Genomic DNA, 20,783 nt, shown 5'->3' with positions numbered 1-20,783 from the left:
CCACACTATAAACTCAATCTGCATGCAGATTAATGTTTTCATTGAAAACTAAAACCTCCATTGCTCCACTTCACTTTAATATTTTCAACTCCTAAACGTTCAGTGGGTTATGAAGCAATCTCCCATGCTGCAGTGACACGAACCCGTCTACAGAACAACATGGATTTTCTAAACTCGTATAGTTTCTAATTCTTTAAAAGGGGGTGCAGTTAGTTTCTATTTTTTCATCTCTACACACTAAGGGCATTGCTGTCCCATATATACTCCAGTAAAATGTGTTTAATATGTCTGGTTTAATTTACACTATAGTGCAGTCAGGTTTGATTATTACTATTATTTTTTGTATGATCCCAGGAGAATTTATCCAAATTGTCCAAAGCCTTAGCCATGCATTGGAGGGGCGGAGTCTCTTGGGAAAACCTAATCACCTCCTTTGCTTCAGAGCTCACACACCTAACTCCTGTCAGACTCTCAATCTTTAATCTAGACTTTTCTTCTTCCCTAAATAAATCACATCACCAATTATTGTTGTATACTGGTGTTTGTTGCGGTTCTGGTATTTTATTTAATTTCTTTCTCCACCTATGGATAAACATGACCACAGTGATGCGTATGATTTATCTACAGTGATGTGTTCTGATTTATTTCAACTTCAGGTACATTGTGAAGAAATTTGTTACATTACATGACCAAACTGGGAATTAAGAAAAACAAATCTTTACGAAGTTGATTTTATGTTTCGGAACTTAAATCTCTATTGCTAAAATCAAATTCAGATTAAAAGGTACCCTACTTACATACCGACTTAAAGATTCGCAACAATCATCTTTTCAGAAACAGTAACCACAAGTAGTTTTAATTTGAAGGGGTTATTTACACCTAGGATTGATCTATATGCTGATACAAAGACCAGCTATTTGAATGCAAGCTTTTGACACGTTTATTTGGAAACAAAGTCACAGAATATATCTTCAGCCCTTTAAGTGCTTTTCTGTGAATTATACTCGGAGCAAAATCTGCTCTCTAAACAGCTGATTTTTTTCAGAGCAAAGTAGCTAAAGGTTAAGAACTTCCGCCTAATTTAACACAGCGAGAGCTTTACTAAATTTGGAAACCTAAGGAGTATAAGACATGCACATTGAGGGTCGATGAGTGAACCGCAGGAACTGAAGTGCTTTCGAAATATATAGGCATTTAAACATGTCTAAAACCTCAAAATAAACACCCCTGACATCCTCTTCTATAGACGTGAAATTGACAGTCACTATGGCTATTCACTAATGTTGTGTGTCAACCTCTAATTTGTCCTCTACGTGACTATAAGATTGCCCTAAATTGTCTATAATTGGTCATTCTTACACCTATATTTTACAGCCCTTTTGACCAGCAAGTATGCATTACACTACTGTGTAGCTTACAATTAGAATATAGTGCATTTAGTAGCCACATACACTGAACCAGGGAGAAATCCTGTTGTGTTGCACAGATTTATTTTGCTAATTGACATGCTAGGGCTGGTCACATTAACAGGAGACAGTGTATCTGACCATCTCAAGTTATAATTTGTAGCTCCTGGCAACTCGGCTTACTCTTACATGTAACTGAGGAAGCTGTCCGACAGTGGCATGCCAGTGTATGCTCAGTTGCACATTCATGTGGAATGCATAGCTAAATGTGCCCATTTAGGTAGGAACTCAAGCAAATGAACATCATGCTAAAACTAGACGCAAATAGTATGAGGTAATATGCAGTTCTAGGTAAACCAAGTCTTACAAACATTGTCAGCAGCCTGACATGGCTTCACATAGGCAATAGGCTAATATTTAGTGTTTTTATGAAGGTGTGGTGGCTTTGTAGTTATTTTAATTGTGTTACACGTCACCCAAATTCACACCAACATTAGGTCTCTATGAAGTAGTATGGTATGGCTCTTCTTAGGACAATCTACCACAAAGGATCAGCTGAGTGTGGAAGAATTGCAAAGGAAGTCCAAAGAAACATACAGTAGCTGGTACTAACCTAATAAAACCCACTTTAACAATTGGTTCTGTTCACAATATCAGCTTTCATTGTGGAACTGATTTTTCAAATATATTTCTGACCTCTTGAACAGACACCTTGGTCGTCAACATGTTCATTCATTCACCAGGGAAGAGGACTGACAATGCTATTTAAGATGACCGTGGTAACCTCTCAAGCCATAAGGATACAATGCACTAACAAAACCCAGGATGCACCCTGATCCCAAACATTCTGCTGAAAAGAAAGCATTTAGTCGACATGAAGTGACTTAATGATTCTGCAAATGTATGACTTTCAAACAGGACAAAAACCCATATTAATCACACTGAAGAAAAAAGGCACAGATAACCCAACAACCCTTTGATGCATTGCTATGTATTATTCAGAAATACCTAGAGGGATTTTCAATCACTGATGATTCATAAAGCATAGTCATATACGGGATTTTTTTCTTTCTGAAAATACTGCATTATATTACTTCCCCTTGATTATTTCTTCTGTTGGACATTAAAATATCCTTTTTTGCTTTTTCAAGAACAAAAGAAAGCAGCTTTCTCCACGCAGCATCGATGTTTTTCAGACATCAAAAGCAGGGCCTTGCTTTAAAATTATACACATATCATTAAGAGAACAAAAACATGTGGCTCTAATATACATAGCTGCTATACAGTTATTTTTAAACATGGTTCTCCATTTAAGATGAGTATCAAATTATTCAGGCTAGGCTAATTTAATGGCCGTAGACAGGTCTTATATGAATGTCTATGTAAATCATATGTAATTGCTCCCATAAAAATTAAAGAGTCAGTCTGAGGAGCAAGATAATGTAATAAATTATATTTTAATTCGAATATTAATATTTGAATGCAGCAGCATCAGTACAGGGAAGCTTCTGCTGTAATCAGGATATCAGGATAATTTTGTTGATGGGATTTTAAACCTGGTAGAGAGGGAGAGAGAGAGGGAGAAGGGGGGAGGGACAGTGCCTGGAGGCCAGCTCTGCTGTAGTCAAGGTCAATTGACTAAATTACAACAACAACAAAAAAACTAACAAGGCAGTCTTAGCAGATTTCAAATGAAACTGTTTACAGACAGTGATAACCAGGGGTCAATTATTTATCGGATCGCTATATGGGAAATAGGAACCTACATTTACTCGGGATCCAAAATATTTAAATGTCATTAATATTAGAATGAAAGAGAGGGCGGTGGGTCTGTGTTTAGGCCCGGTGTGTATCTACGGTCCATGAGGGGACCGGGAATTGTGCAGACACAAATAAACACACACCGTCTTTTATAATGCATTAACTCAACAGACTAGGGACAGATGGAAAAGAACAAAAGGGGCTTTTCATGTGGAAGAGTGAACTCCAGAATAATGTTAAGCTCTGAACATATTTTTTCCCACTTGATTTGCGTTAATAATTAATGAATAAATATGTTTTAATATTAGGATTACTACTGATACTAGTATTGCTACTGCTACCAATGCAACTTTAATAATTATATCAAATCTGAAGGGTAACTAAATACAGTTCTACAGTAATCTGATTATTTGCACTAATTGTATTATGTCTAATTTCCCTGCACTCGTTTGCGTGAATAAAAGAGTTATGACAAGTCAAGAGACTTCCATATTGTCAGTGCTTTAACCAATCAAAATCACAATGCCGCTCTGAGTTCGGGCTGGGTTTGGTGTGTGTTATTTCAGCGTCTATTTGGTGTTCTCATCCTGCCCATCAAAGCACAAGTCTTCGAGGCACAAATCTCATCATCTCCAGCCCAGGTTGCAATTAACATCGTATTCTCTTCATATTTTTAAATATCTTTAATCAAGACTTTCTCTGCAACCTTAAGTTACTTTGTGTGTAGACACATATATATGTCTAACACATTTTACAATCTAAATTTGTTTTCAAATGTGTCTCAGACAGATCAGTCAGTTCACAAAAATCATATAAACACAAAGTGATATTTATATATTTGATTATACTTAGAAATCAGTCTTCCATGTCTCCTTATTGCCTTTGAAAATAAAGTAAGGTAACAATTATTTTTAAAAGAAAGACACTGTCATTACTTTTCACAAGCAGCTCGGCTCTGAGGTCTGATAAAACGACCCTGAAATAATGTCCTACAAATAAATTGAGGTCCCATGTGTATCCTGAATTATCTTTAAAGACAACCAGAATCACTTTCTAGCTGAACACATTAAAGCCATATGCATAAAACTAGGATCCATAATACACGTACAATTTCAAATTCATACCAAAAGAAAATAAGAATAATGAGAAGGAAACCTCTTCTGTTTCAATAGATTTTTTTTTTTACTTGGATGTTTTTGAGAATAAAAATTCTTCATGTACTTCTTAAATCAAAGCGAGGAAGAAAAATTGCTCAAATAAATTAAAGGCGAGATATCACACTATTACAGACTATATATTAACACATTAATAACGTTAATAGAAATGTTGGGATTATTAAGACATACATTTAATATAGTGACGCCCTGATAATACATTAGCCCATCTTGTCAGTTTGCATTTTCTCAAGCCCTTAGAAAATGACCAGTTAGAAATGAGTGTAATTTTATACCGAGGCTTGCTATGTAAAATATTAACATGCATGCAGTGTAATTATAGTAATGCTTTTTTTATGCAACATTTGCATATCATACAGCATCTTTACTAACCGTGGCAAAGACACCAAGGCAGAATAAGCCCCTGCTTTTCAATCTCTAGAGGAAACCAAGCCACCCGAGTTCCAGAATTAGCTACTACACAACTGCATTACCAGCCATCCACAAAGCAAGACACTCTTCACATTAAATCTACAGCAGCACGTGCAGTTATAAGAACATTCTTTGTTGATATAAGAAGGATCACGCGTGGTTTAATCTCTCCATGGCATGGAGCGTCTCTCTCATAGACAATCTGAACAACACGGCATTGCAAATAAAAATACATTGTGTTTCCTGTGCATTGTATTGCATGGAAGACAGAGAGCCCCTGCAGGGTGCAGTACAGTGTGCATGCTAAGGTGCACTGGGAAGTGACTTTGGAGTACTCTAGCTTTAAATGCTTTTCTCCCCCCCCAATATATATTTAATTTTTATGAAAGCTAGTCACCGCATGGGAATGTTGTGTAACAATTTTCCAACGTTTTATGTTTCAAGTGCTTTCCAAATGTGTGCAGAAGCAAGCTGCCGTGACTCAGACCAAACTGATATTGACTTCTCCATATCACGTTTCCTGAGACTTTCTCGATCTTTTGATGTTAAAAATGTGTTTGTTTGCTTTTTGTTGTTGTTGCTTTTAATTTATGATGCCAGGAGAATCACGGTGTGTGTGTGTGGTTTTTTGATTAAACCGCAATCACAGGATTTTATTCCCCAACCTTAATGTTTCTTTGTAGAGATGAGGAGGAAAAAAGAGAACCATGATTTGATTTAGATGACAAAGAATTTGTAGAATAGCCAGAATAAAATCAACTGAAATAGGTATAGGGAACCGTTTCGGGAAAATTACTGTGAGTACCTTTGTTTTTTGTTTTTTACATCATGAACTGCATTCGCCTCTTCAGATGTACTGTTTTGAAGCCAGCCTTCAGTAAAATATATTCTGAATTACTGTCTAAAATAATCTATTGTCCATAACATGTTTCTTGGCATACTATTAAAGAAACCAAAACAGCAGTAATTTTCAAAACATTTGAACTGCACCTGTTGTTTGGTTGATTAGCTCTCGCTCTCTAAAGAACAAGAAAGGCTTATATACTCAGAATTACTAAATGGGGCTCCTGCTCAAAGAAAATCATTTTAAATTAACCACAGATAAATAATATATGGGGGGGGGGGGGTCCGATGATTTCACATTGCTGTATTTGCTAAGAATACTAACCTGACAAATTTCAAGGCTTTTTAAAACAACAGAATTAAAAAAAATCTTGGGAGCAAAAATATTTGACAATGTAAGGATGTGGAACTTCCAGGACTGTAGCTTGAGTCCACATAAATAAATCAATGTAACTATTTTTCAACAAAGACCCAAGACCTTCAGTCTGCCGTGGGCAACACAAGTTCAGTGCTGAAAAAACCAACAAGCTGATGTCAAGAAGAACATCATACCCAATATGAAAAATGGAGGCCGATCAGTTTCGCATCCTCCAATCCTGGTGCCCTTCATAAGAACCAAGGAGGATGAATTAAAAAAAAACACCAGGATATTTTAGTCCACAAACTTGGTGTCCACTGTGGAGAAGCTCGAGCACTGCATGGCACGATCCCTACGCTTCCCACAATGAAACCCAATCCAGCCAGGCTATATGAGGGTTTATCCCATGAAAGTTAAACATTACTAAAGATATTTATTTAGTTCAGTCAGATGTTTTTACAGAGATCTTCGTGCGTGTTGGTTGGAATGGGTGTTCCCAGACATTTTCAATTGCCAGCAAACTCCATCAGTGATTGCACATAACCACTCAGTGTCAGATCATTAAAAACAAACACACAGCCCAACATCCCAGCCCTAACAGCTCAAGACACAGTGGGGTATTCCACGCGCGTTTTATTAGTGCACACCTCACAGAGCTTTCCATTTTACCACGAAGGCAAAAGACTATGAGATTCAAATGGCCATTTGCCATTTTCACCACACTCGGGTCACTTACATCTGATCTGTCACACAGGAGTAACTTTTGGGCACTTAAGTGAAAACGCCTGATAGGTGTGTGTGCTTGACAGAGACCCCGGGACCTCTCTCTCTCTCTCTCTCTCTCTCTCTCTCTCTCTCTCTCTCTCTCTCTCTCTCTCTCTCTCTCTCTCTCTCTCTCTCTCTCTCTCTCATCCTTCTTCAACGGATCTCTACACCCTCTAGTGGCCGACCACTTCCCTGCACGCTGTTTGAGTGACAGGCCGAGTTCAACACGGTGCTTGTCGGACCACCGCAAATCCTTCTTCTTACATCATGAATTTTTATATGCCCATTAGCCAGTCATGCAGCCAGGAGGAGAATGCCTCTCTCACTTGATGACTACACAATGAGGGGTAATATATTTTAATTTAAACACCATAAACCTATTGAGTGCTTAATTAACTTTAACCGTCTTCAGGGGAATGAAGCCAATTTGGAGAGGGTCACGAAGACTTGATTCAATATCAAACAGTTTTACATAGTCAATCCATTCACTCGGCCTTCAGCTACTGATTAACACACAGAATTAACATGTTGGTAAAATTCATATTTGAGTCCCAGGGGAAATTAATATGCACATGCACAGAGCATGATTAGCACAACTATTGTCTTATTTCAACAATATAATTTAATGGGTTTTATAAGTACAAAATAGAATTTATTTGAGCTGGAATCGTTTGATTTAATTTTTCTTAAATGATTTGTATTATAGCACAGGCGGCAAACAATACGTTGCTTCCTGCAGACAATGAAAGTTATTTCAAATGTAAATTATTTATTTTATAAATGAAGAAGAAGAAAATGTGTACATTTCATCCCTCAGAGCTAATTGGTCTTGAGCTATCAAAGATAACATCCCAGCATTAAAATGAATTAAGGTGTTTATTTGTTTGGTTGCTTATTTGACAAAAGAAATACATTTAATCAACTTAACATGAGTGTGTAAGATCTACTGATGTTAACACAATTATGTTCCCTTCTTTAGTCAATATCAGTTGGATTAATTCCATTATGAAAGCATTTTATGCATAAACAGAGCAGGAATGTGGAATTATACACTGGAATTAAATATACACGTTAAAATAGTTTTCTTCTAAATATTTCTCGTCTTCTGAACGCTTGTAAAAGTCAGCGAACGGTTCCCTCCGACTGCCGACGGCTCTAATGATCCTAGAGTGGCCCCAAGCTGCACGTGGGCCCCACAAGGCCCCCTTGACACACCGCAGCCCCGAGCCCGTCTCCTAACTGGGATAAATGACACGTTTTGGTGCACAGAACTCCCTTTAAAGCCAATCCAACACAGGAACAACAAAGGAGCAGCGTTTGTGATTGAGAACACGCACCACAAGGACCTAGATGGAATACATATTTTTAAATAATCAAAACACTATATATATATATATATATATATATATATATAAAAGATATGAGTGTTTGAAAGAAGGCGTGGAAATCTGAGTTGTCCCCTGGGAGTGCCCATATTACCCGGGGTAGGAAAACTCCAGTAAATGAGGTTGACGCCTGCAGGCTCCCCGTGCTCTGCGTCTTGAGCAGAAGGACTGCAGCTTGTCTCGCTCCCACCGGGGGCCGCAGCGCTCCCCGGCCTCCCAGGCGCTCAGCCTCGTCCTCAGGAGGCCGACCAAACTGTGATCTTATCTCTCACATGATGTTAACAGATGTAATCCTATTAGGGTTGCGCTTTCCTCAGAAGGGAGCCCCTTCTTAGTCTATTGAATATTCTATCTTTGCTGCCCCCCGCCCCCCCGTAAAATATCAAAGAGGTCTTCTAAGCCTCCTTTACAGTAGGATAAATAATCTCTCTGTAACCTTTCATGAGCCAAAGGGATGGAGTAGGTTTGAGGATCGTGTGACTAATATATTATCATTCCTTCTATTACAATTATATACGTCATTCACCTCCCCAATAAGGGTCAGATAAAGGATTTGCTCAAACATTGAGTATTTGAAGGGGGCGTAGGAGGTGCAAAGAAAAGTTGAAAAGAAAAATATGTTTTAAAAAAAAGAAAGATAAACAAAAACTTGAATTGCACATCTACGGACATTTATCCGGCTGCGTCTCGTCAATCATTAATAAACTGTACAATGACTCAGGAAAGCATGGAACCTAAGAATAACCCTCAATCAGACTGCCCAAGCTTTACAGTGGCCACTTAGCTGCATGTCCCTTGGGGCAAAGCATTGGAAAACAAGGATTTTAATTTGCCCACCACCCTTTCACTGGGTCAGGTTTAAATATAGGTCAATTTGTAGCATCGAGAGCCTGTGAAACCTCTTAAGATTGAGTTCCTGCCATTCTAGGCATCTTTTCTGGACCATAGATGCCCATGGAACCCGGGCCTTCACTTTGACAGGTCACAATGGATACTGAACACATATACTTGAAAACCTATCAGCTGGAATACTTGTTAATAATAGTAATAATAAAGTAATACAAAAAAAGAACTTGTACTCCCGTTTTCGTATCTCTGTGTTCTGGGTGAGTGGCAGAACTTGTTTTTTTCTCTGAAGCAAATTTTTTCTCAAGGTGTTAAAAACTTCCATCTGATTTCCCTGGGTGAAATGACTAGCCCATCTGAGCCCAATTGTTTAAGAGCTTAACACTGCTGCCAGTCTGTAACCCTGAAGTTATTCTCATAAACATCCATAAAAAAAGAAAGAAAAGAAAAAAGGGACAACCCCAAACAAATGGTACTTTAGGCAAGAGCACGTTCTGTACAGCAGTTCAGTGTCATTTTTCATCAGATACAACCACTAATCTTTGTCCAGTTAGAGAAAGTCTGCGATGAAATATGTGACATTCGCCATTACATAAGATATCACTCTTATATCCTCATACCACCAAAAAAAGAGTCTTCATCATTTAAATAATGCAACCATGTGAGCTCATCCACTGCACAATCATTGGGATAATCAGAACGTGTATTTCACATGTCCCATGTCCCCCCGATATTTGCAAACTGTCAAATCCAGGTTCAAATAATATTTATTATTTCAAATAAACTGTACATTATTTCATAATTTGGTAAATAGTCTCAGTTAAGGATATCTGAGAGGCTTCTAACTGTTGTATTTTGTTTAGGTTCTAATTTTAAGTTTAATGAGAGGACTTTGATCATACAAACAAGACACAAAAAGCAATAGTTTAGTGCACAGTTTGACTTGTGTGCAGATCGGCTCCCAGATGTCGGAGAGCAGCATCTGTGGGTAACAGGTCTGCTCCACCGTGTCCAATAGATCGACGTTGGTGGCTCAACAGACAGCAGTCCAGTCTCTGGGCTGAAAGTTCACATACTTATGCTTGTCAGACTACTTAACAAGACATAAAGCACAGTTCAGGATTCCTGATGATTAGCTATCTCTCTTATTGCCTTTGAAAATGCTTGTTCTGCTTGATTAGTAACAGGTGGCCACTAGTGTCCACATAGATGGAGCTCATATAAAAGCTCAGCACTGATTAGGCGATGTACAAAAGGAGTCTGTGTTTCTGTTAAAAGCCCTCTGTATGCACGTTTACATTTAAAACAGCAGTCATGCACTCAAAAAAATACATACATTTTATACATAATACATAAAGATCTCCCCAGTATGTTTCCACTTGTTTCTATTTACAGCGTGTCTTTTCCAAATATCCATATTTCCAGTAATCCAGAACCAGGTGAAAGTTAAACCCCTGAGAAAAAATACCAACACAACATAGTGTGCTTCAAAGCACCGTTTAGGCTGGGATATAGGAACTGTTAGCCATTCCATGTTTATGAAGCTGACCATAGATGTACGTGATATATTTCTAATGCTTCAAACACAGTAGACTAAACGATAAATGGGGGGGTTTTCCACAATATAAAAATATAACGAACACGATACTTTCTAAAACACTCCAAATTGCCAAATTACAATATAAACAGGCAGAGAACAAACCATTTCACTCCTCGTTACTGCAGTGAAAATCACCACTGGATAATATCAGGGGGTTTGTGTTTACGATTACCTTATTTTTGTAAATGGCCATTTCGGACATAATTCATGCATATATTAAACCAATGTTAAAGCAGATACTGACGTAGTTGAAAGCATGTCTATATAAGAGACATAAATCAACAGTGAAAACTAGCTAACATTTCTTGGCTTGTAAAATTGCCCCCAGAGATTCATTACACTGCCTATGGTTTACATGTGCTTTACAAACCAGCTGAATCGTGTACGTGTGTAATCAATATAGGTAATCTACACACACACAATATACATATATCTATAGGTGTGTGTGTTTGTGCTACATTACTTGTAATATTGAATTACCAGTGGGGGTTTGTTTTGATATTTTATTATTTCTAAAGCAGGGGTGTAATAACTTATTTTAAAAGGGACATTTTAAATTAAAACAAAAAAAAGATGTTCTCTGTATAGGCTCTTTCTGAAGAAATGTTTGCTCTTATTATATTGCCAAATTCCAAATACATCTTTTGACTCAAGAATTATTTACTGAAAATGGTATGACTGTGAAACATGTTTTTATTATTATTATTATTATTATTATTATTATTATTATTATTATTATTTATTTGCAGATGCCCTTGTCCAGGGTGACTTACAAAATATAAGAGCAATACAAAGTGCAATTTTAACATTTATATGATTGCATGGGGGTGATTTTATTTGTAATGTTAACTTTCCCCATCCTTCATATGCATGGAAACAATATGGTGCTATAAGCAATGCCTCCCAAGCAGTTAGTGTGTCACATAGGCTTTATCCTACAGGCTATTTTTAGAGCAAATCCTGTTTTAATACAGCAAAAATATAGTCTCTTCTGAGAAATTACAGAATCAACTTATTGGGACCAGGGGATTAATCCTGAATGATGTTATTAAACAAATGACAAATATGAATATGCTGATGAACACTTTGCAGCTGCAGAGGAAAAAAAAATCTTTACAGTCTGTATTTTGCGATGGCTGAAAAGACATTGGGAACGATACATCTTCTTTCAGTTTTGTGAAAACCAGACACAGTGTTTAATCATGTCAAACAGGAGATTTAGGTTTTAGGTTTAAAAGTAAGGATACAAATTTCTATGAGGAAAAAAAAGGAATTCTAAGATCAACAGAAGAGTCGTCGCTCGCTTCAAATTATCAGACAAACTCTTTCATATTTTTATCTAATACTGAAAAATGAAACGGCAACCACAGATTTTCTCTCACACACTTTCACAGAATCTCAAATATTTATTGGTTAAAAAAACATTGTTTACTGGTAATTTCGCCGGTGTCGCTCAGAAAAAATAAATGGAAAGTCCGGTGCTTTTTTATTTTTAAAGAATTCTCTGCCTCCCTTTTATGCTTGACAGCAATTCTGAAATGATAGGAGAGAAGGGAGAGGTGTGCTATGCCACTCCTTCAAGCACAAAAACATATTCACAGGTCTACACTGTGCAGCGTCAATGGGTTTTAAACATGTCTACATATTGATGTCAGCCCCAACAGAGAGATATTGTGATCTGAAAAACGGGAACAGTGGTACAGAGGGAATAGCTGTTTTTAGCTGACAGCAGAGTGAGGGGCAAGATGAATGTAGGTAAAGGCTTGGTTTGATATCCATGCTGCCTGTCAGAGCCCTCAGAGGGAGAAACGCAGCAAGATGCCAGCCTTGTGTTTCCCTTATTTTTTCTCCCCCTTAAACCATCACAAGAGGGATGTGCTTTCTCTAAAGAGGACTGGGGGAAAAAAAAACACATCACAAATAGAGATGAATAGAGCCCAAGCCACCAAAGTAATTAAAAATGTATTTTCCATATCTTAGTAATTGAATTGTGTACAAGCTGCAAGTTAATGAGGTCATCTACCCTCCAGCGATGACAGGAAAGCACGAATAATTATCTCTCAATTTTTCCTTATGTAGCAATTAATTTTAACCATTCGCGTGTGCCCCCTCCTCCTCCCCCCCACCCTCCCCATTTCCCCGGCCCGAGTCAGTCAAGATCACAGCTAAGCGGAATTGACAAGCGATTGATACGGCAGCGGCGCAGGACTGCAGAGGCAGACGAGGTAATCAAGGGGCTCCAGCTGTTGCAGGCTAAGCGCTTCCAGGTGACTGTCACCTGAGATTTCACATTCTGCCACTCGAAGGACACAGGGCGCACAGCGGCGGCTGACAGTACATCTGGTGCCAGGTGGGCGAGGGAGGCTGCGCCGGCTCCGCTGTCTTGGGGTAAGGAAACAGAAGGATGGACGAGACGCGACATTCCGAGACGCGCTGCTCTCGCTGTTGGCTGCTACGCAAACATGGGTCCGGCGAGCCCTCGTTCCTCCGCTGGAGCCTCGCCAAGCCTGTCAGTCCTGCATCCTTCTACTTCAATCTGCTAGAACAAGCCTCAAAAAAACAAAAAAACAACTCTCCAGGGTTCAGAAAGTTGTGTTGGCCTCCAGTGGCTCATCTCCACTCTAATGAAATCAGCAGAAAAGACAAGCCTTTTTCTAGCCCAACAAACAACTCGTCGGTAACTATGAGATTAAACATATAAGCATAAGTGGCACTGTCACATTTGGCCACTGGGTGGCACTGTAGGCTATACTACATTTACAGTTACAGAAATCTATAATAAAATTGTGCATGCAGTATTACATCAGCAGAAAATAGGACCTCCATTTATATCAGGAAAATCTTGATGGAATGAAAAATCATTTCAACATTCTTGAGTGGTTCAATTAGACTATATCAAACTATTATAAAACTATACATACATTTGTATTCATTGCAGTTCTTTAAAAATAAAAATCGTTTGGACATTTCATTACACCAAACAAGACAGCTAAGTAAACATGAAAATTATTATTATTTTTGCGACAGCATGCTTTAGTATGAATCTTACATCTTTAACAACTCGCTCTGAAGTGTGAGAAGTGGTGCGGCTGTGGGTTGGAATTAATACCACACCTTTCTATAATACCGCAGCAGAGGAAATGGCAGTGTACCTGTGAACAGAGACTGAAAGCAGAAACGACAGCTAATAGCTCCCGCATTGTCTTGTGGTGTCCCTGGTCCCTCAGTGAAAGATCAGAGCCGGCGTTTAAAAGCCCCCGCTAAGAGCTCACTGCTCGGCAGTCGTGAAGCATGCAGTGCCCCGGGGACGGGGAAGGAACGCTACATATCAGATGTGTGTTGCCTGTTGCTTATTTCACCTCTTTTCAAGCTCATTGAACTTTCAGTTGTTTAGCAATAGGTGTGATTTGGGGGGGCGGCGGTGGTGGATAGTAGAGTAATTAGAGAAATCTTGAATCTTTACCCTTGAAAGATCTCAACTCTGCTGTGAAATCACAACAAGGGTGTGTCGTACGCCATGGTGTGTATTTTGATTTTGTTGTATAGCTGCTTTTATTGCAACACCACTGTGTAGGACCTCTAAGTAACAGAAGTGGTTGCCTGGGAGTGCAGCTTTGCTTATCCTATGCCTTATCTTCTTCGGGTTCCCTAAAACACGGTGTCCTGCAGCCAGCCATCAGCCAAACGCCACTCACATCGCCAAGGCAAGAGTTTAATGAGAGCGAAATAATACACTCATTTTTTCTCTGAGTAAGCACACAGAGGCCGATTACATTAGGGAAATGAGCGTCGTTACACATCCTGTCAATCATCCTACATTTCGATAGGTTACAATTAATAAAGAGATTGTATTTCCCCCCTTCTCGCCAACAGAGTTGTGTGTAATTCCATGCTGCAGTCCGCCCGCGATGGGGAATGTCATCCAGCCGATGAAATGGGGCATTTATCTACAAAACGGTTTTATGACAGCTGGCCTTCATCTTGAGAATAATGGGTTAATGAACTAGAGCAATGTTTGATCATTATTCCTCTTTTTACATCAAGTAATCCCATTTTAGTGAGGTAATAAGGGTAGATCCCCGTCTAACAAATTAAATTCCGAGAGAGAGAGAGAGGGAGCTCTCTGCCATAACAGACCAATGACCCTTGACCTTCTCTCTGACACACTATATAAAATGACAACGCCATTGTCAAGCATTTGTGTCCCAGTAAATTGGGCCTAATCAGTCTCCATTGTTAACGTTTTTTTTTTCTTTTAAACAAAATTATTCTTATTATCTTTGCAATCCCCATTATTTTACAATAAGAGGTTGTCTAGTGATACATGTGACGCATCACCTTTCACTTTTACCCTTTCATATAATCAGAGGTATTTTGATGGCTTCCATCCTTGGCAAAAAGTAAAAAAGCATTGAAAAGCACATTGAACTGGATGAATTATTCAGCAGCAAAATGAATAGTATTTTCATCAATGAGCTCAACTAATAGAAGATATGTTTTCACTGTGAATTAAATTATAGACTAAATAGGATTACGGCTCTGCTTCAGTGATATTCAAATGCAATTCTAACCAATTTACCTGCTCGCCAAAAAAACGGACGTTATGCTAATGGGTAATACAGCAATGTGTTTAAGATGAATGCAAAAGTGACTGTTTTGTTCATTCATCTGACAAAGTAAACGGAAACCTTGTTATGTCTTAATTTAGACTTCAGAGGTTTAATTTGAACTGACAACTTCCAGCCAACTCTTGACAATAAACGCAATTTATATATCACTAATCGGAAAAACCTCATCCCCCACAATGCCCTTCTCCTCATCCATAAAACATGTTCCGTCTCCCATACATGTTGGATCGCTTGCAATAAAAACAACCCGATACAAATAAACAGATTCTGGGAAAGCCCGTGGGAGATGTCCCATAATACAGTAAGAAGCTTGTGTCTGCAACTTTCAGATTATTTTCATGTGGAAAATTAAGGGTGTTCCCATTGAAATAAATAATTCACATTACATAGCTGATAAGTTCAAATAAACAAACCCAAACAATCCCAAAGACATGCATTACAAGAGTTCACTTAAATATTTAGCTTTTCATAGCAATAACCAGTTCTAGAAAATCATCTCCCTTTACCAATGTCTGGCACACAATACTATTTAAAGTGGGTCAAAATACCACCCGGCAAAGAGCTTGTGTAAGGTATAATTTTCTGCATACAGTCTACACTACATTCACAGCATAGTCCTTCAGTGAAACATACATGCAGACCTACAACCAAAAAGCACACACTGTTTCTCTCACATTTGACCACTTAACAGGCAAATGTTCCAACATACAAACTGCCAAATGCATTTTTTCTTTTTTTGCAAACAAATAAATGTAAATGAATACTGTCTGTTTTAGTTTTAGTTTTCATTTTTACCATTTTAATTTAGTTTGTTTAAAATTTTCTTTAACTGAATGTAATTCCCAGGGTGTATCCAGAACACGGCATAGGATAAAAAAATAATAATCTGCACAAATAAACTATGAAGAGTGAATAACACTAAAGCCAAGTATTCCCTAATAGAGTGAGATTTCCCCAATTTGAATGCAGTCCCACACGGAGTATATAAACACTAGGTCATTTATTCCTTGATAACTAGGAAAATGCAATTATATACATTCGCTCAGTGCATCAGATCGCCTGCATCTCTGCTACCTTCACGATCTCACACAGCAGGTTTTCACTGCAGCCCTTTTGGGCCAAAAAGCAAGAACTAGACCCGTGACCTACAAATCTGGCCTAGATAAGCAATGGACGTGGCCTTTTCATTCCCAGCCAAGGAAAAAGGCAGAAGTCCTTCTTCTGTTATTTCCTATGGGAAGATTATTAGCCTTGAACCGGGCTTTGCCATATCTTCATCTAATCTAGACAAGCAGGCCTCAGCTATCTGACAGCTGTTCCCTGCTCTTCATCATCTGAAACAATCAGTGAGCATTAGAGAGTACTTTTCCCTTTACAAAGGTGATAATTAGATAACAAGCTGAGATTAAAGCAATTACAGTTAGACAGCTGGCAAGTCAGCACCGCAATGGCAAATACAGTATATGCATTGGCATCTGGTTCTAATAACGGCACAACCAGAGAAATACTACATTAATTACGGCAAATAAATTATAATAAACACGTTTAATTGCGAGTTTTAAGAGATAAACTGTGCAAAGGAATTAACCCCTTCCACACCTGAGAACTGGCGATGTTATGACATTGACTGGGATCGCTCGGAGACGAGTGGGGCAGAAGTCGGGGGCAGCTGGGTCTCCTTGACTGGGGAACGAGATCTGTGACATCAGTGGTTTGGCGGCGCACGTCTTTATCACACAGATCTGATCTTGTGAAATGACGGGAATGCTTATAGTTGCCAGCAAATGTATAAATATAATATCAAAAAGTGTGACATGTCCAGTCTCTGATTTTTTATTGTGTAAACTAGGATATAAACTTCACAAAGGGCAATAGGTCAGCTGAATGCAAAGCATTGTTTTTCAGCAGGGTTGTGAAAATGTAACGGCAGATCTATTGGCCTCCGCACACTGTCCTTTGGCCTTTAATTAGGTGAAGAAAAATATGCGTTTGCTTGCATGAGCGGCAGATATATCCGGACTTCTGAAATTCTTCCAGATTAAAGGTGCCCAGTATCTTTTGAGATGCCCCATTATTATCTTCAGAGTGGAAAGCTTATTATTTCTGACAGGTTGTTTGTAGTTTTAAGGGAAACAGAGTATGTAAATCGGTGTTAACTAAACTAGTGAGATTTCATTTGCTTTTCCTCTCTTATGGTCTATCAATGTATATTTTCCACCAAATGTGTGTATCATTATTTTTCACTGCTCTCACGGCTGCTTTCCCAGAGCCCTGTGCATCCAGCGATAATGGCCCGTGCTTTGCGCTAACAGCTAACTTTACACATATGTGTAAATAGTAAACTGAATGACACATCCACGGATGTGAGATGACAAAACAAGGTGATAACAGAACTAAATGATTTCTGTTTCATGTAATTTAAACACAACTAATGACGTCTCTTGACAGACCAAAGCAACTGTGTTCTTTCAGTTCCAGTGACATGGAAAGAAATAAGATTATAAATCAGGATATACAAGAAGCACCGCTTGAAAGAATACTTGAATTCAGCCTGAAAACTGGGTTTGTTAAACTTGCGTGTCTGATATAATTGCTTTCATTTAGTTTCCGTTTGGAGTCAGGTTCACTTACCGTGAGTATTTTCAACCGTTTTTGTTTTTTTCACAACCACTGAGACAATCTATGTCTGTGTCCCACAAGACCCAGAAACTGCTTCTTACTCTTGACCTTATATAGTGGAAGATGGAAATTCCCAAATTCCTGCGGTCATACCAAATAATTGATTTTTAAAAGTGAAATAGTCACTGTGTTCTGAAGTGACAGCTCTTCCTTAGCCCCCCAAAAGATTCTGAACAGAAGAGCACAACAAAAACATAAGTTCACTTTAACCACTTAGTATCTATATTGACAAATGTAAATGTACAAAGGTAAGTAATGCATTCCTCTAAATCTGAAGGAAAACTACTTGGTTATGCAAAAACTGTGTCCATAAAGTGACATTCTAAATTAACTACATTTAATGTATTCATAATTGACTGACTGTCTTTGCAAAAGTAAGAAAAATAGACACTTTACCTAATGAGATAATGGTTGATTAGGGTGTCAAAGTATCCGTGATAAACTGCATTGTTAACGTGTCCATACTGGTCAGTGTCTTGCCAACGAGTCTGGATTGGCAGGAAGTAGGAATAGAGAGATGGTTGTCTATAAATGTCCACCGTGCTTTTGGACTGGGTGGACTGGCCTCTAGACGGCACACAGAACCGAGAGGATCTCAGCATTCTCGAACGAGCAAACGAGATCATCCTCACCTCCGCAAAAACCCTGCAGAGACCAAAGAGAGGAGAAAGGGGGTTATAGCCCTTCATGTTTAAAACAGTTGAGAGTTCACCGGATCTCAAACAGAACTACTTCACACGCATATTTTTCTATTAAAAAGAAAAAAAAACCTTGACTTCAAATGTATATGAACTGACCCAGACTTAAATGGGTCAGACTTAATCTTCAATTAGTTTGTCATGTGTCAATTTTCAATCTGGAAACACACAATGATTTGAGTCAGGTGGTAATGTCAAAAGAGAAGGAAACACCAGGATAATCAGACGATTTATTTGGTATTAGATATAATAAACACACCCAGGATCCACAGATTTTTGTATGAAATTTGTTTTTTAACACTTCTGACACTAGTTATATTTGTCATTCTGTTGTTTGGTATTACATTTGAACTGTCAGCGCGGCTGCTGCATCACCATAAAGCTGTAGTGCTGTAAACTGTTAAAGAGATGTATGAAATATTTTACACTGACTGAAAACCTTTCAGCTTTGGTTCAACTGCATTTTCACTAAACGTGGAGGTATTATGAACTGTAAGAGGACTGGATATATTATCAGTTAAATTAAATCAGGGAACTTTAATATACATAAGAATGATCTATGTTTAATGTTATTCACAACTGTAAATTATCGGTGTAAATGTTGGGCAAATGTGCAGCATCAGTGAAGTGGTGTAAAATCAGATGAAACTGTAACGCATAGACAGAAGTGCCACTACGCAGGCAACAAACGGCACAAACTGAATGTAGAGAAAATTATAGTTTAATAACTACTGCACCTCTTTTTACCTACTGGAAGAACTTAAAACTGGAAACTTATTCACTTCAGCAAAGTTAACAACTGATAGTTGAGTGTTCTCTCTGTGCTTAATTGCTGCAGTGAACTCTTGAAATTACGAGAGCTTCTTCAACGTTAATTTGCTTTGAACAGAGTGTCTGAACATCCTGATCATCTAAGACAGTAATATCATTTTGGCAGCTGATGTCTGATTTTACATTCATTGATGAACAAAAGAAAAAACTGTTCTTATCATTATTACTTGACAACAGCAATTCAGTTAAGGCTACAATAAAGTTCATCTGGGCTATACTTAGTCATATAAACGGCGATCTATTAGGTTCTTCCTAAGATGGAAAGTTGGATTTTAAAGATTATAGCTGACATAATTACATTTAAGTACAAAGGACTAGAAATCTAAATCTTCACTTTAATAGCTTCTATCTAGTCTAACTGATTAAAAAAAACTGCTATGAACTACAATACTAGAAAAATAAGGGAATTAAGCCATTATAATTATGAATAAATAATAAGTGTAGTAACACGTTAAAAAGTGTTCAAGACTTCGCAATGCACATACAAATGAATTAAATGACAAAAGGGTTGTGCCTGCTTGGTGCAGTCCTAGCCACATCCCTTCAACACTTTCTGTCAAACTCTTCCTCCCATCTTAAAAATGAGCATCACCGAATCTGTTCACCATCTGAACGAGTCCCAGCAGAGGAGAGGGTTCCCCGACGGTCTTTTAATCATGCTCGTACAATCAAAATGCACAGGGCAAGTCTTGCCTTCTGCTGATGCCAGTATTTCTTCAATCACCACGATGAAAATTTACACCACGAGTCATATTTCTCTGTAAGAAACCGAGCTTCAGCCAAGGTACTTAATCCAGCTACCTAATCCATCACACCTCCCAGTGCTCAGATGACTTCAACGTGTACTACCAAGTCTGTTCAAGCAGTACAGTTGCGTCTGCAGCCCAGTGTAAAATATGATTACCCCATTAACCTCTGTCCCTGACCTTGGGCACGGTCCAACTACTCAGCTGGCCAGAGGAGTGAGCCGCCAACAGAGAACCCAAGTACGGGCTTACTTTTATTAATCACTAAAGTTAAATTACTGTCATGAGATGGGCTTGGTCGTTGTTCATGCCCAATTGTTTTATAACAATGGTTTCGCACCTTTGACACAACCCTACCCTCTCAATAAAAAAGTACTAGGCTCTTATTATTCACCCCAACTCAAAAGGCAATGATCGTAAAAATGGCACATTATTTTTAAAGTACAATGCATTTTGACAATCGGAAACGAACTTAATCAAACGCGCTAAGCTGACATAAAGTGATCATAAAAACCGATAAATCCCCTGAACAAATACTGGGAAATCTGGATTCTCAGGCAGAGGAGACAGAGGGCATTGGGGAAATCAAAATAAAGCCCTACTTTAAAACTCAGCATTGAAACAAAGACCACAGGTGACAAGTGATGATTA

General features: G+C 38.4%; 1 protein-coding gene across 1 annotated transcript in view; it reads right to left on the bottom strand.

Moving 5' to 3' along the window:
* LOC136747572 (uncharacterized) overlaps positions 1–20,783 on the bottom strand; it is a 36,896-nt gene that overhangs the window by 661 nt on the left and 15,452 nt on the right. The window contains exon 2 of the mRNA XM_066700505.1: positions 18,254–18,502. Coding sequence (XP_066556602.1) covers positions 18,254–18,483 — 230 coding nt within the window. The 5' untranslated portion in view covers positions 18,484–18,502. The remainder of the gene's footprint in view (positions 1–18,253; positions 18,503–20,783) is intronic.

The sequence above is a fragment of the Amia ocellicauda genome, chromosome 4, assembly GCF_036373705.1.
Source record: "Amia ocellicauda isolate fAmiCal2 chromosome 4, fAmiCal2.hap1, whole genome shotgun sequence".
Lineage (NCBI taxonomy): Eukaryota > Metazoa > Chordata > Actinopteri > Amiiformes > Amiidae > Amia > Amia ocellicauda.
Note: the sequence above shows the minus strand (reverse complement) of the source record. Positions and strands in the feature narration are given on the sequence as shown.